We start from the raw sequence: 15,855 nt of genomic DNA on the forward strand, positions 1-15,855 counted from the left end.
CCTCTTTCATCCATCCATCCTTTCTTCCTTCGCTTACTCGGCACACTCTGCGTGTGACTGTGGGATAGAAGCACAGTGTTGTGCGTGGCAGACACAAACTGTTACAGTTTATACACAGAAATCAAAATTCAGGTCAAGACAACAGGAAAAGGAAAAAAACAGTCATGTCTGTTTTTTTTGTTTCTGTTTTTTTTCCTCCTTATTTTGCAATGATAATGACATTATCAGCATGAATAATGCATTCTCGTGTGTGTCCCCCCCCCTTTTTTTTTTTTTACACAGTCATGTCATTTTTCATGCCACTACAAAAGCATAATGTGCTGCCCCCCTCCCCCCACTTCCCTCTATTGCAGGAACATTATAGTCTGAGATGTTCTTGGACATTTCTGTTATATTCTCACATCAGGTTCTGAATACTGATAGTGATGCCGTCTGTCCTTGATTCTTCAGTAGTCATAATATTAAGTTTGGAGTTTTTTTTTTTCTCCTTTTTTGTCCATTCTGTCTCGTTTCCCATTCACGATGACCCAGTACTGTAATTGCCATTGTCGAGGGAGACTGTAAAGAGGGTCACGAAGCCTCCAGTGCAACATCCTCCTTATTTGGATGCCTCCACTAGAGCTGCTGGGGAGGAGGGGGGGGTAATGAAACAAAGCACACAACCAAGTCCCGCTTTACCCACTCACTTCCTGTGCTGAATCCCCAGTACACGTGTGCATGTCTCTTTTTAAATTTAAAAGTTTGTTTTCAGCTCGTAGATCTGTTTCGCGAACTCCCAGATGTCGTCTCGCCGTGTGCTCGCGTTCTTTAATGTAGCGCAGTTCACTTTTTTCGTTTGGGCATCGTTTCCTGCTTTTGAAATTCTGCACATTTCAAGTTTCCAATTCGAGGTCGGAGGTCGTGTTGATGCAAAATTATCTCAGATTCACGCGCTCCTTGTCCGAGAGCGTTTGTGCGATTTATCAAAGTTATTGCTGGACACGGAACAGGGTTGCTGCATTTCTGCAGATAAATCTTACGGCCTATTGATAAGATGGTTCTGTGGTTTCATGAGGACGTCTGTTTGAAATTGAGTGCGGTCCTAACAGACGGTAATACGACTCAGGATTTCACATCTATTGATACAAACAATGCGTCAGAAAATAATAACTGTGGGCCTACAGATGCAGATAACAGGAATAAGCAGCACTTGAATAACATTATTAACATGCGTGTGTGTGTCTGCTTGTGTTTATTTGCTATGTGTGTGTGTCCTCCTCTGTTTAGGAGATGTACTCCAAAGGGATGATTCTGGCCAGCGCTATCAGGCAGGTGCGAGGACTGGGCGACAACAAGTTTGAGGTAGTCACCTCCCTGCGGACCTTCATATTCCGAGCTGAGAGAGAAGGTACAACAAGTGCTTCCTTTTCCTCTTTGTTCTGTGGTTTTGCATTCAGCTACGAGCCACACGTGCGGTTCTTTCTGTTTGTCACTCTGACCGGCTGATTCCCCGTCTAGCCTTGTTTTTCCTCCCTCGCTCGCCCCTGTTTCTCCGCCTCTCCCCCCTCCCTTCCTGTTCGTCTCTTTCTTCTCCTACCTCGCCATCTGAATATCTGAATGCCTCCATGACAATCTTCTGTCTCACCTCCTTTTTCCTCTATTTTCTCTTTCTCTCTCTTCCTTCTCTAACACGCTTTCTGCAGTTTCTTCCTCCTCATACTCATTTTTAGTTTTATTAGGCTCATTTGTATGACTGTGAATCCTTTTGCAAAGCACCCCTGTGTAAAGAAACGGTTGTATACATTTATTTTCAGTCTTTGAAGACAGATATGGAAGGATCAAGATCCATTTAATGCCTGTGAATTAGGTACAGCGATGTGGCGTTTAGCCTCGCCTAGCATGAAGATTAATGCTGCGTTCCAGTTGCCTTGCAAGTCGGATGTTGGGACTGGGAGTGACATCACTCCCGAGGTGAGCTCTTTCCAGTGGTAAAAGTGGAAAAGCAGGGAAAAACTGGATTTGTTTTGCTCCTTAGCAACGTAGAGCCATTCATGCGTCACTAGAAAACCAGCACAGTGCTTGTTTTTTTTTCCTTGTGCTTAAAAACATCACTGCTGCCCCTTCATGGACAGAGCGCAGTCAGTGCTCTGGATATATCTTAGTTAGCAAGTCACAAATACATAACAGTGGCTGTACAAACTGCAGGTTTGACAGTTGTGTGTGTGCACTGGATTGGATTGTGAAGTCGGGATTGGTGGGGCTGCCTTGACTTTCCAACTTGGAAATCCAACCTGAGGGGGTGTTCCAGTTGAAAATTCTGACTGGGAACTTGCAAGTGCATAATTTTGGAGACCAAGATCAATATTTAGTGATTTAAAATTCGTATATTGCTGGAGACAAATTGATTTCTGTAACATTTGTTATATTGAGTTCTTTACTTACTCATTTAAACTGAGTCTCCTCGGATCAGCTGTCGTGTTTGTGGTGTTCCAAACACGTGGGAAGCTGCAGGGCGCCCCTGGTGGACAAACTTTCTCCTTTGGTTTTTTAATTTTTAAACTTCCTAAACATTTATTGGCCTTATTGCTAATTCGCATATATTGGGAAATAGTAAAATTGGCCAATATATCAGCGCCCCTCGAGTTTACTGTAGCAGAACGGCTGGTGAATGAGGAAGCAAAATTACTGAAGGGGAAACAGAATTCTGCTCTAAATTTATACTTAGTGTTAACATGTGTAGGCTGATTAAGGCCATGTTTACAACTCATGATCACTGGGCCACAGAAAGGGAATATGTCAGCGTTGTTACTGAACTTTAAGTGCAAAAGATGTTGTGTGCCATCTGTGACAACAGATATAGATATATATATAGAACCTGCGGCGGGTTGCAAGGTGGCTTGGAGAAAAAAAGCAGTTTTATTATTGGCACCTTTTTTGAGAATTTCTATTTGATTGCTTATAAGTGTGTTAAAGTTTCCACGTTAGTGAGTCTGCTGCAGTTGTGCTTCAGTCCAAGTGATGGAAATGTTATCATCAGAGGGTGACGAGTGTTTCGTGATCGCTTGTACCCGACTGTGGAGACTTTACGTTACAATACAGCTACTAGAACTATAGCAGGAGTGACTGCTTGGATGTGGAGTCTCCTGTCTCCGTGTCCATGTAACCACCACTGTAGAAGGAAATCAGCTGATGTCTTCTGTCACTGACGTAAACCAATCTGTGGGGATTGGGACTCGGTTTGGTTGAGCTACCATTACGCTTGAAAATTTTTTATTTTCTGTCCAGTGATTGAATAAATGAAAATTATGATCTGCCAATGAGTGTGCATGTGGTTATTCAAGAGGTCAGTATTGCAGGAATTCTGCTTAAATAACATCTTTCCTCCCTCTACTCTTCATCTTACTGTCACACACAAAACGCCGCACGAGTTGTCTCCGCTTATCGTCTTTGAGGTGGAAGCTTTGTCTGTGTCGGCCTTAATGAGAGGGGAAGGAGACACTTTCTGCTTCTCACCTCCCGCCTGCTTGATGGCAGTCTATTAGGCAGCGCAGGTCAGACAGCTCATTCACTAAATGAGGGTCTGTTTCTGGGGTCAGATGCTGGCTGCCCTTTGATTCATGGGAATAAGTTAGACTGCAGAAATCGAGCTCTGCGTGGTTATGGCATTGAGTGGTACAGTGTAAATACGTGAGAGCAGGTAGAGCTGAAAGATCTTAATCGACCGGGTCACCGAGACCTCGGCGCGGGTTTCTGACACGCTGACATCTGAGCCAAGAATAGAAACCTCAATATTTGACTTGCTAATAGTTATTACTGAGGATCACCTTATTGCTCTTGAAGAGCTCCACTGGTCTTTTAATGCCAGCATAATACTGGAGCAGACATTAAGCATCAGGCCTTGCACAAAATCTAACTTTTACTCTGGTATTCTGTCAGTTTAATGGTGATCAAGGCATGCCCATGAGCAGAATAACAAGTACTACATACAGTTATTCATTAATGGAAACATATATTTAAATGTTTAATGGATAATTATTTATGTAAAGAAGCATTTCATTTAAAATCTGAGCAGAAATTGTAAAAACACCCAGCGTTCGTGTGGATCCATGTAAAATGTCAGCTGAAGATGATAAAGGGACTTAATGGCACAGAAATGAACATCTTCCGTTATTTGCTCTTTAACCAAAATGCATACAAATCATTGTGAGGTGTACGTGCAGATAATAACTGAAGAAGGTCATTCCTTTAGAAAACACGACAGGTTGAGAGGACTTTTGAAAAGCTAAAACCTTTCGATGGTTACCAAAGTGTTTGTACTTGACACCATTCTAGTCGAGAAGAGCGTCATTTGTGAAGTCTCAGCACTCAAAGCCGTACTAATCAGTGCTTGTATGGAATTAATTAGCACCAAACACTTTTGTAAAATGTTTTACTGTCTCAACTAAGCGTTTTAGCCTCTTTCAGCTAATTGTGTTTTTTTTGTCTTGCAGTGTGCGGTTTCCCCGTTTTGGCCCAGTTTCACTGCTCTCATGAACCACATATAAATACAGTCAAGCATTTAGCAGCTAAAGAGAAAAAGATTGTGTAGGGATGCAAATGTAGCTTGATTTAGACGCAAATTTGCCAAAGCTGATGATGCTGGTTTGTGTTTCTTCATTTTATTTAGGTTTATCCTCATTCTCCAAAATGTACCAGAGGAAACAAGTAAATGTTAATTTTGAAGAAGAACCTTTGAATATTAGTTAGCGCAGACCTGATGTAACAAAAAGAGGTAACCATCAGCTACTACCATGGAGAAAAGTCATTAAGGATACGGACAGACAGACAGGAAGGCTGATTTTGGCCAGTACTGTTTTTTGTTTGATATATGGGTGCAAGTAAAAATAAAGTGAAGTATTAGTTTTTCGTTATCACCTTCACAAGAGCAAACTGGAGTACCCGGACAGAACCCAAACAAACGTGGGAAAAATATGCAAACTCCTTGGGTAGATGGTAGATCGGAACCCAGGACTTTCTTGCTGTGAGGCTACAATGCTAACAGCTGCCCTACTGTGGTACCAGAATATTTGATAAGTTAAATACAACAAAAATAGTTTTATATATGTATCTGATCAGCTGCTTGTTGTGTTTGTGGCCTTTCAAGCAGTTGTTGCCAGTTGTGGTGGACAAATTATGAACCATCTAGGCTCATAACATCGTGGAAGGGTGTAACTTTTAAAAATTACATCTATGGGCTGTTATAAAGGCCGACACCGACAGATTGGCAAATATTGACCAATAGCATTGACCTGCCGATAAATCGGTCGGCTTCTAGAAGAATACAGCTTCACTCTCTGTTCCCCAGTCAGTTGAAATTAGCCACACAACACGCCACAAAGGACTAAAAACGTGTCTGCATGACACTTAAAGTGTGTACCGGCTAGCTAGCTGGAGAGCTTCTTAGCGCCTCTTCTTAGGAAGAGCTTCTTCGTTACTCTTTGAGGTTGTGGCTCGTCGGTTATGTTACATCATCCCATTTTGGTAACGAAGGATTTCAGTTATATTGTGCACAGATGCACAAAAGTTTGAGAACTAAAGTGAAATGTATGGAAGCTCAAACAGGAGCCATTTTACACTATGCATATACGAGATATGATAGTGCTGGCTGCTTTGTGGCTTCCACCGAGCAAAGATTTGCATCCAGTCTTTTCATTCAGGATTTTTTTGTTTTTGCTTCACCTCTAGCTCGTAAAAAAACAACAACTTGCCCTTCAAAAACTTTTTTCATCTTTTCCCCCCACTCTGAGGACCAAGGGTGAACGACACCCCCTCCCCTCTCTGTTGATTCAGCGCATCATCATATCGATGACTGCCAGCTTCTTTTCTTTTTTTTTTTGTTTGGTCCGTTTATGAGTTGCGGGTCCTCGATGGCATCATTTATCAGGCTGTCTGATCGTCATACGTCACGCTCAGTCGTCTTGACAAGAGCTGGGAAGGGGAGAGGGCTGTCTGATTTGGAGGTGGCCTCTGACCGCTTGGGAACAGTGGGACGGCTCTCGCAAAGGTGGCGCCTGCCATCAAGAGACGAGTCTGTGAGGAGAAATGAGAGAGAGAGGGAGAAAGAAGGATAAAACTTGGCCTCATCACCTCATGCATCTTTAAACAGGCCCACTCGCCTTGTGGCGGAGAGTCATCAATCTTTGGGGAAACACATGAAAAAGAAGGAGACACGAGCAGACAGAGGGAAAGAGAAGGAGTAGGTTAGTGAAGTGGAGTTAAGGAGCTGCTGGGCCGATGCAGTTGGGGGGGCGAGAGCGGGGAGAAAATGATGGAGTGATGGTCGGAGGAGTGTGCGAGAGTGGTTAAAGGCATCCAAAAGGCATAGAAGAAGAGGGAGGAAGAGCAACAAGGGGAAGAAAGGGATTAGGCGAGGAAGTGGCAGGAGTGGATGGAGCGAGAGGCAGACATGCAATCTCGATATTTAAAAAAAAAAAGGAACAGAGAAGTAAAGGCGGAGACAGCAGGGAGCGATGAAAAGGGCAGAGCGAAGATGGAGAGAGGGAAAAGGAGGAGTGAGAAGTGAGTGAATAATTGAAGGCCACCGGAGAGAGTGTGCACACAGCTGTCGGCTGATTCCCCACTTGGTCCGCAGGTGGCCCCTTCCCTTAGGTACTGTCAGCTTGAGAGAGGAAAGATGGAAGGAGGAAGGAAGGCAGGCAGGGGGAGAAGAAAGGAGGGAGGGAAGGAGTGATGCACAGAGCGGTGGGGGAGAAGAAAGTGTGGCAGGAAGAGACGCGGCGAGGAATGATGGAAAACAGACAGGACAGAAAGGGGGAATGTTGGAGATGTGCGGAGGGGTTGCAGACAAATGCGCTACAAGACAGGAGATGAGATTTATTGTGTTTAAAAAAAAAAAAAAAAAAAAAAAGGTTGATGATTTGTATTCTGATGCTTTGGCAATTGCCTTTCCACAAGCCTGCTCGTAACACATGTTGGTTCTGCTCGAGATGACAGGAAAGACGTTTAGAGAGATGTAGAGAATGATTAAGGAAGAGCAGAGGAGCAGCCCAGAGACAAAATGATGGCAGAATTATAAACTCAGAAGGACCTGCAGTGAGACTAAAGTTTTGTATGCTGCTGTACATGTTTCACTTCACATTATTTCATACTTCGATGCTACAGTTGGGTTTTGGAGTGCTTTTTCCTCTAAGCTAAACCAGGTGAATGCTAGTCCAGCGTTCACTCTCTTTAGCTGGACGTCTTTCCTTCGCTAGCAGGTTTCTAGGAACTTTTAACGACAGCAGCTGCTCAAAGAATTGACTTAGAAGAGCTGTTGTCGCAGTAAACCACACAGCAAGCCGTTCCATTTGTGAAATAACTGCCTTGAAATGTTTTCAAAGTTATAAAGGCCACAGTTACTGCAGGGACTTTGAGTTAAGGGACTCAAGTTATCTGATGTAACACCTAGCAGAGATGTCACCTCAAAGTGATAAGTTTAAGCCTCGCCACATTTTGAGATGTATGAAGTGAGATGTATGAAAATTCACCCCCGTACAGCTATAAAAGTCCATGCATAAAATTAGTTGCAGAGCACAGAGTGTAAAATACATAAACATTTTAGTCTTTAACTTGGGCCTTCTGACATGAAAGTGTGTGGAGGCTGACTTTCTATCAGATCCTGACCAATGATGACTAGCATTAGCTAACTTTAGATAAATGCTGTATTATTGTATGTGCTGTATACGTTTTAAAACCCATTGTTTCAGTCTTTGTGGTCATGAAGGACACGGTCAACAAAAAATTATCAGGTAGGCTGTGGTGTTTAAGTGATGCTTAGTTGGTATAAAGGGGCCCAAAGTGTGCCAAGAAAATGCCTTCTACACCATTACACCAACAGCAGCTTGAAATTTTGATACTTAACCGACATTCTGAGTGTTGCAGCAAACGTTAAGAGTGGTCAGAGCAATTTTGGGGAACCTGTGGGATTTTAGCCTCACCTTCCTGTTCTTAGCTGACAAGAGTGGTACCCAGTGTGGCCCTCTGCAGAGATGCTCTTCTGCATACCTCTGACCTCTGACATTCAATTCAATTCAGTTTTATTTATACAGCACCAAATCACAACAATAGTTGCCTCAAGGCAGTTTATATCGTAAGGTAGACCCTACAATAGTACATAGAGAGAAAAACCCAACAATCATAGGACCCCCTATGAGCAAGCACTTTGGCGACAGTGGGAAGGAAAAACTCCCTTTTAACAGGAAGAAACCTCCTGCAGAACCAGGCTCAGGGAGGGGCGGGGCCATCTGCTGCAATCGGTTGGGGTGAGAGAAGGAAGACAGGATAAAGACATACTGTGGAAGAGAGCCAGAGATTAATAACATCAGCAAGACATTTTCATGGATAGAACTGCTGTCCACTGGATATTTTGTCTTGTCCAGACTATTCTCTGTCAACTCTAGAGATGGCTGTGTGGGGAAAATCCCAGCAGATCATTGCTTTCTGAAATACTCAGACTGAACAACCACGCCACATTCAAAGTCACTTAAATCAGTTTGAACTGAATGTCACATAATTCAGAATGTACAAAATCCACAGTTTGGATACGTTTGCAGGAAATTTAAATCTGATGAACATAAACAGTTTTTACTGAGGATGAATATGAGTGTAAGCCGTAATTTGTGGCAAACGTGTAGATTAAACACTAAATAATAATAGAAATGTTTGATTCAGTGTTGGTGTGTTTGGACACTGAGGTGATTGAAAGGAGAGAAACAGAAAATGGCCACAGTCCCTCAGCTTTGTGTATGTTTTATTATTTGTTTTCCTCCCCTTTTGTTTTTTCTCCCTGCTGATGGAGACCGCGTGGGCGGCTTCTAAGATCTCTGTTGAGCGCTGAGTGGACCTAGCTCTCATCTCATCCACTTTCGCTGAGGATTATCTGCCTCTCCCCTCGTCTCTCTCCATGAAAAGTGGAATAGTCTTTCAAATAGATGGCCGTGCATATATCCCTTAATAAGCGCTAGTTTTGGCCGCCGGATTTTTAGTGGCTGGCAGCAGTTTGCGTTCTTGTTCTGTGCATGCAGAGGTGAGGCCGTGTTTGTGCACCGAGCAAAAAATCATTGAGCTTCTTGTGCGAGGCAAATATTAACATACACAAATCCTAACGTGCAAGGTGTACGGGCACGCCACCGTTACTTTCACCTTCCTCCTCTGCTACCATCCCTCCTGCGCTCAGATTGACAGCTTGGGCGAGGAGGCCAGCGGAGAGTGGAGGGAAGGAGGAAGGAGCCCCCCCCCCATCTGAATAAATGAACAGGCAAATAAGTGAGAGCAGGACAGGTAATGGAAGTCAGAAAGCAGGGTGGGAAGGGAACAGTAAAGCCAAGTGATGTAAAGAGCGGTCAATAATTGAGCAGGCCTTTTATTATTGATACCAGCTCTTTGTGAATTCATAAGAGTCTGAGGAGGGGGGGGGGCTGAGCTGGGATTGGTACCGGGCAGCAGATACAGTATGTTGGTGCTCGGGTGGGGGGGGTGGTTAAGGTTGTCGACAATGAGGAGACCTGAGAGGGTAGAGGGTGTGTTTGCATGCAAATTCAAGGAGAGACACGTCCACAAAGGCTGCAGGAGGGTCAGAAGGTCACAGTCGAGGAGATGATTAAGGTCAGTTTATGACGGTGACAGGTTGACGGTGACCAAAAAATGATTGACGGGTCTCTTCCTGTGTGTGTGGAGGACACGCCGGCAGGTCGCTCTGGGGGGTGACGCAGCTCAAGTTCAAATTTGAGTCTGTCAAAGCAGAGAGGAGAAAAATGGAGGTGTAGTCTGCCTTCAAATAAAAGACCTTGAAGAATCACCTTGTTTTTATAAATACAAACTAATTTCTGTGATCATTAAAATCCTGGATATTGACGTATATTAAATTAATTTGCACCCACGTAATAAATCTGTAACGACTGTGTTTTTGGATATTTTGGGTTATTAGGCCTGTTTTTATGCTTCTAAATTTGTTCTTTAGTTTATTTATGCTACAAATAATCAAGACAAATTGCAATTGATGCACTGTTTGGGCCTTGGTGGCTAATTTGACGTCTCCTTTGAGTGAATTAGATTTTTACTCAGAAACCAGCACAGCTGACATAAATGCAGGCGGTCTTCTTTTCTGCCCACCTGGAGACGCCGTGAACAGGAGCGCGTACTGTGTCCTGCGCGCATGGGCGTGAGTGTAAAACAGGTGCGTTTTAAAATTCCCGGAGATAGGCGATGTTCCGAAATGATTTATCCGGTGACAAGAGAGGGTATCAAAAACAGTTTGGGCTGACGATTAAGATGAACTCGGAGCTCGTCTGAGCAAATTAGATTGAACAGAAAAAGGAAGTATGTGGGCTTTGTGGTTCGCTGACCAGCTTCCGTGTTGTGAAGAATATTTTTAGTGTCAGTCTTTCCATCACATGCGCCTCACTCTATGGTGTATGTCAGTGGTTACCAACCTTTTTCATCTGACATACACCCACAGCCCTGTCAGATGGATTCAAGAACCCCTTCATCTTCACTGCGCCTCATGTTCAAAAGTGTACATTTGAACTCTTTCTTTAAACTGGACTACTTTCAGTGTACCATTTATCAGTCATGGTTGGCAAAAATGTCTCAAGAATTCATCTGCTATCAGTTACTACTCCATTTACCAGCTCTAAATTAGTGACCCAATTAAACTATAGATGAGCCGAACGCTGTGTTTTAGCCAACAAACTTCCTGCCTGCCCACACTTGTAGCAAAAGGTTTACAGTGGTCTCTCGCTATAACGTGGTTCAACTTTCGCGCCCTCGCTGTTTCACAGATTTTTTTTGTGCACTTTTCCATGATTTTTGTTTTTTTTTTGTTTTTTGTTTTTTTTTTTACAGCGCATAGTGTTTTGCGTTCTGATTGGCTGTAGACCATTGTCAATCAATCTCATGCCGTGTCTCCTGTACAGTACAGAATGCGTTCAGCTTGTCAAATTTAAATAAATCGTCGATCGCTAGCAGTGTGACTCTGAAGTGCTGCACTGTATGTTTGTAAGTTTTCTCCCCAACAAACACAACAATGTCAACGAAACATCATCACCTGTAGGTGCCTTTAGTTTCATTCTGTAATGCTGGACTTGTTTCTCTACAAAGGTTTGAACTTTGAGAGTTTAAACAAGAGAGAAAAGTGTGAAAATGTTCATGCCTGTATATAAAGTATATAAAGTGTGTAGTGAGGGGTTTTACAGCCTTAGCGCATCTATAAGAATTGTAAAAAATAAAGTTGGCTCCTTCGTGGATTTCACTTATCGCAGGTTATTTTTGGAACGTAAGTCCTGCGATAAACGAGGGACGACTATACCTCACTTTTTGTCCTTTGTATGTAAGTCTCAAGTTATCAGTGCCTTACTTTTTTGTATCAATCTTTTGTATCACTTTTACTTAACTGTTCTTTTGTATCTTGCAGAGCCTGTCCTTTTTAATACCGATATCAAAAATCTGATATTGGTATTAAACTGTGATATCGATCTTTTGATATAAAAATCAAAAGATCTGTTTTTTTGGGGTGGGGGGGGGGATTTCTCTGTATATTTGTTATGTGTTTATGTACTTGTTTACATCAATCGGTTGTTGCGTGTTGCTAACTGAGAAGTTGCAGAGTATCCTCTGTGCAATATTGAAACTCATAACATGGTTGCATAGACTGATAAATAGCTAATATCGGCCGATACGATACATCAGGTAATAAATATGTCAGGCTCTATTAACATGGTTGCAAATCACTTTTTTGGTTATTGTATGTACTACTTATGAAAATCCAGTATCTCTAAATGTTAAATCAATCAATCAATCAAAAAAAATGATTTTTCAAGTCCAACTTGAGTTATACCATCCAGGTTGTTGTGATCCTGTGTTGTGTTGTGTCCTTCAGCTCATCTATGTTTTTGGCTCTGGTGTTTCTTATGTTCTGCTTGACAGTACCTCACAGCTTTTCTGTGAGGTACTGTCAAGTACCAACCTGAACCTCACCTGAACCTGAGCCTCTCTGTAAGGTTGGGTCATGTGACTTGGCTGGCCAGTCGAGCACAAGCTCTCTGGGCAGGTGCCAAGTCCTGCTGGAAAAGGAAATCAGGATCTCCATCACGTTTTTCAGCAGATGAAAGTATGACGCGCTCTAAAACCTCCCGGTATACACTTGCTGCATTGACTGACACAGTTTACCAAATGCCACCAACAGCAGCAGATGACACAGCACCTCACTTGTAACAGTTACAGCTGTTTTCCTGAAGATTTCCTTCATGGAGGCTCTTGATGCACTGGCTCCAGCATCAGTCCACTCGCCATAAAGCTCTTCCGAGTTCTCGAATTAACTTTATTCGGCGGTCCTCTCGAGGCTGTCTTCATCCCTGCTGCTTTTGCAGCTTTTCTCACCCTACGTTTCGCTTCAAGTTAACTTTTCATTACTATGGTTCAGTACAGCTCTCTGTGAACAGCCAGCCTCTTCAGCAGTGACCCACCCATAGCTTACCCTGGGTGTGAAGGGCGTTGATGCGTGTCATCTGGACAAATGCTGACTCAGCAGTCTTTCCTGTGATTGTGATTGGTTGCGAGTGCTGAATTAGACTGAGACATTCACAATATTTAATTTACTCAAACTCAAAATGAAATATTCTAATAATTTGAGATACCGGATTTCTGATTTTCATGCGTTTTTAGGCCTAAATCATCAAAAATAAACAAGAAAAAGGCTTAAAATGTTACACTTTATGTATGGGATTTATGGCAGTTTACCTTTTTTGAATTATTTTAAAAAAATTGTATGTTTAGATGAATTTTAGTCATCCAAACAGCGAGATGTCAGTGAGCCTCCTCTCCTTCGCTGGTTCAGCACACGCTGTTCTTCTTTGGATTTCTGTTCACTTTGACATTCTTCGAGGAAGACACCGAGTCCCCGCCAGCTCCAGGCTATTCTACTTTTTAAAAAATGAGATGTGGCAAAAAAGTGAAAAAGATGAATTTTCCCATCAAGGAAATCAATAAAATTCGTACATTGGCATGCTACAGCAGTATAGTTTGTTAACCTCTTTCAAGCATTTTCATTAGCCTACATTTCCAGTTGCAATAACTTTCATGTCATGATTCGTGCAGTTTCCTTCCTGTTCTTAGCAAAGAAATGTAACGGATTAAAAAAAGCAAGTCGAGAGGATGTTACACCAAGCGAAGGTGTTTCTTCATCCTGAACATTTGAGCAAAGCACATTAAACCCATGCGCGAGGTATCCAAAAATACATTTCCTGAAAGAGGCGGTGTGATGCCCCCTTTGTGACCACACACCAATGTTTGTGGTTATTCTGAGAGCATCATTTAGTCACTTTTTATATTCTGATAAACTGTCATGCTGTCAGTGCTGCTTTGTGGGTTTTTTTGCTTTTCGTATGATGAGTTGATGCTTTTTGCACATTTTCACTTGGAGGATATTTATATTTCAAAAACATAACTTATAAATTCTTCTTTAGAGGAAAAAAAAAAAAAGTACAGCATTGTTGTTTGCATAGTGTTCATATCAGCTTATAGAGTTTTTTAAATGCATTTCTTACTCCGGCTTGTGTAGAACAGCTACCGCTGTGGGTTCTGCTTTGGACCTGTGATGCGAGTCTTTGTGTGTGTTTACAATCCTTTGGTATTTCTTGTGTTTCCACTTTGCGGGCTTTGATAGCACCGTGTCTTGGGCGGTGGAGGGATGGGCTTTACAGCGTGTGCTTCATGTCTGCTTTTATGTTTGCTTGGAAAGTTGCAGAGGAAGATATCTGAGAGGCCTTTCGAGTGTACATCTTTTGAATGTAAACCCTGTGCGGAACATGATGGAGCGCACTACGTTTGAGCCATTTATCTGCACAGTAATCCAGGGGGATTTACAGTAAGTTAGACATCTCGGTGTCCCGCTCAAGGACACTGCTTGAAGACTCCAAACAACGTTAGATGTGCCATTGATGGGACAATTGACTGTTTGCTAAACCCGTCTTTATAGCAGCTATTTGCTAATGATAGGTACCCGAGGAGTCTGAGGCCTGTAAAGCTTTGGATTCGACAATGCCTTTTGTGTTTTTTTGTGGTTTTCTCAAACCCCCAAACAGCAAAAAATATAAGCAATTGACTGATTAATGTGTTTATCTGCTGCTATAGGACTCCTATATCCTGCAATCCTGTGAAAAACTAAGCGCACACCCACTTTTAGTAGCAATGACATGAATTTACTGGAAATGCTAGTTTTCAGCATGACTTTATGAGTGTCTCACTTGCTTGTGGAGGAATTTTGGCCCGTTTGCTTGTGTTCATTTATGTCTGGCATTTGTTCATACACAGCTCTCCTCAACAAAGTCGTTCATCATCTTAACGTAGCAGTAGCTGCTGTTCATTACAAGTGGTCAGCATGTGGAAGTAACAACCTCTTAAGAGTCTCTTTGATGCAATGACATGGCAGCTTTTTTTGTTTTTTTTGAAGATATTAATAATTTAAAGTGGTTATCACATTTCAGTTTGAAACGCCTGAGCGGCAGTAGATAAGGATTTGGACCTCGACGAACAATATGAACCCCAAAATAAGAATTTCAGAAGAAGTGATACACTTAAAGCCAAGATAAGCTGCTCTGTGAAATATAGTCACTCCTCTTTGTGACTTTGTTTTCTTCCAAACTTGAGACAAATTAGAGTATTCAGAGAAGTGTAGCTGCTTCTCATTAAAACCTGTACCTTTTCTTTCCCTTTTTATCGTATATTTTAATTAGGTGTTGTCTTGACTGAAATTATCCCCGCCACATTTTTGCTTGAGGCTTGCAAATCTCTGAGAAGCAGCTATCTGTATCTCCACTAGACTTAGCACTTTTCAGCTTTGCAGGATAGTGGGGGTTTTTTTTCTCCTTCCAGCGGCTGAGTTAATTTTCACCAATTGTAGCTCATCCTGTGTTTCAATTACTTTTCCTTTTAAGCTGGAGTTTTCTGTATCAGTATGCAGCAGAGGTTTAGGAGCCAATGTAGCTCACAGAAGAGATGCAAAAATGATGAATTAACACTATGATTCAAAGACTTTAGGATGCCCTGATCTCTTTTTGTCTAGTTCTCTCCCTGGCTTTTCTTGATTTCCTTCCCTCTTGTATTCACTCCTTTACACGCTCACACTTGTATCCACATGCACCATCTGCCTCCCTTTTTCTCTCGTTTCTGTCTCTCACTCATGCACGTGTCCACAGGGGAGCGCCAGGAGTGGATGGAAACTCTTCAGACGGCCACGCGCCCCCCCGCCTGCGGCTCCCAGAAGCGCTCCGGCACCCTCCCTCACGCCTCCTCCACAAACAAGCGAGGCTTGCTGGAGCTCCGCGGTTACAAAGGCAGAGTGCTGGTGTCCCTGGCGGGGAGTAAAGTCAGGCTCTGCAAAACAGAACAGGTACTTCCAACACCGTCGGGACTTCCTCTCTACAGAATGACAGCTTCCTGTTTTGGTTTTTTTTTTAAAAAGGGGAAGATGAGAGCCTATCTGAAGCAGTGGTGGCAGATGTGGAAATGCTCTTGAATGTGTAATGTGCAGAAAGTAAATATATTTGTGTGAAATTGCTTTAGGGTACACTGAGATGCATTGGGCTCTCTGGAAAGACTGCTTATAGTCACGTTGACCCAAAGCTCGATCACAGCCACAACGGGCTGAAGAAGAAATGATACAAGACAAAGAATGTAGTGAAGTTAAAGTTGACGTGTTGTGCATGTAGCTGAAAATTGAAAATTGAAGCAGATGCTGAAATGTCTTAAACCTGTATTCTTTTAAATGTCCAGCAGAGGGCAATAATTCTGTTTACATGGTTGTATGAAAGTATGTTGGAAAACATCTCAACTACTCACTTG

General features: G+C 42.6%; 1 protein-coding gene across 5 annotated transcripts in view; it reads left to right on the forward strand.

Annotated features, from left to right (window-relative positions):
- The window catches only part of arap2 (ArfGAP with RhoGAP domain, ankyrin repeat and PH domain 2), a 159,537-nt gene that overhangs the window by 26,921 nt on the left and 116,761 nt on the right, over positions 1–15,855 (forward strand). For all 5 annotated transcript variants that reach the window (XM_019354343.2, XM_005454399.4, XM_005454400.4 and 2 more), the window contains 2 exons: positions 1,267–1,387; positions 15,210–15,403. In XM_019354343.2, coding sequence (XP_019209888.1) covers positions 1,267–1,387; positions 15,210–15,403 — 315 coding nt within the window. The remainder of the gene's footprint in view (positions 1–1,266; positions 1,388–15,209; positions 15,404–15,855) is intronic.

The sequence above is a fragment of the Oreochromis niloticus genome, linkage group LG3, assembly GCF_001858045.2.
Source record: "Oreochromis niloticus isolate F11D_XX linkage group LG3, O_niloticus_UMD_NMBU, whole genome shotgun sequence".
Taxonomy (NCBI): domain Eukaryota; kingdom Metazoa; phylum Chordata; class Actinopteri; order Cichliformes; family Cichlidae; genus Oreochromis; species Oreochromis niloticus.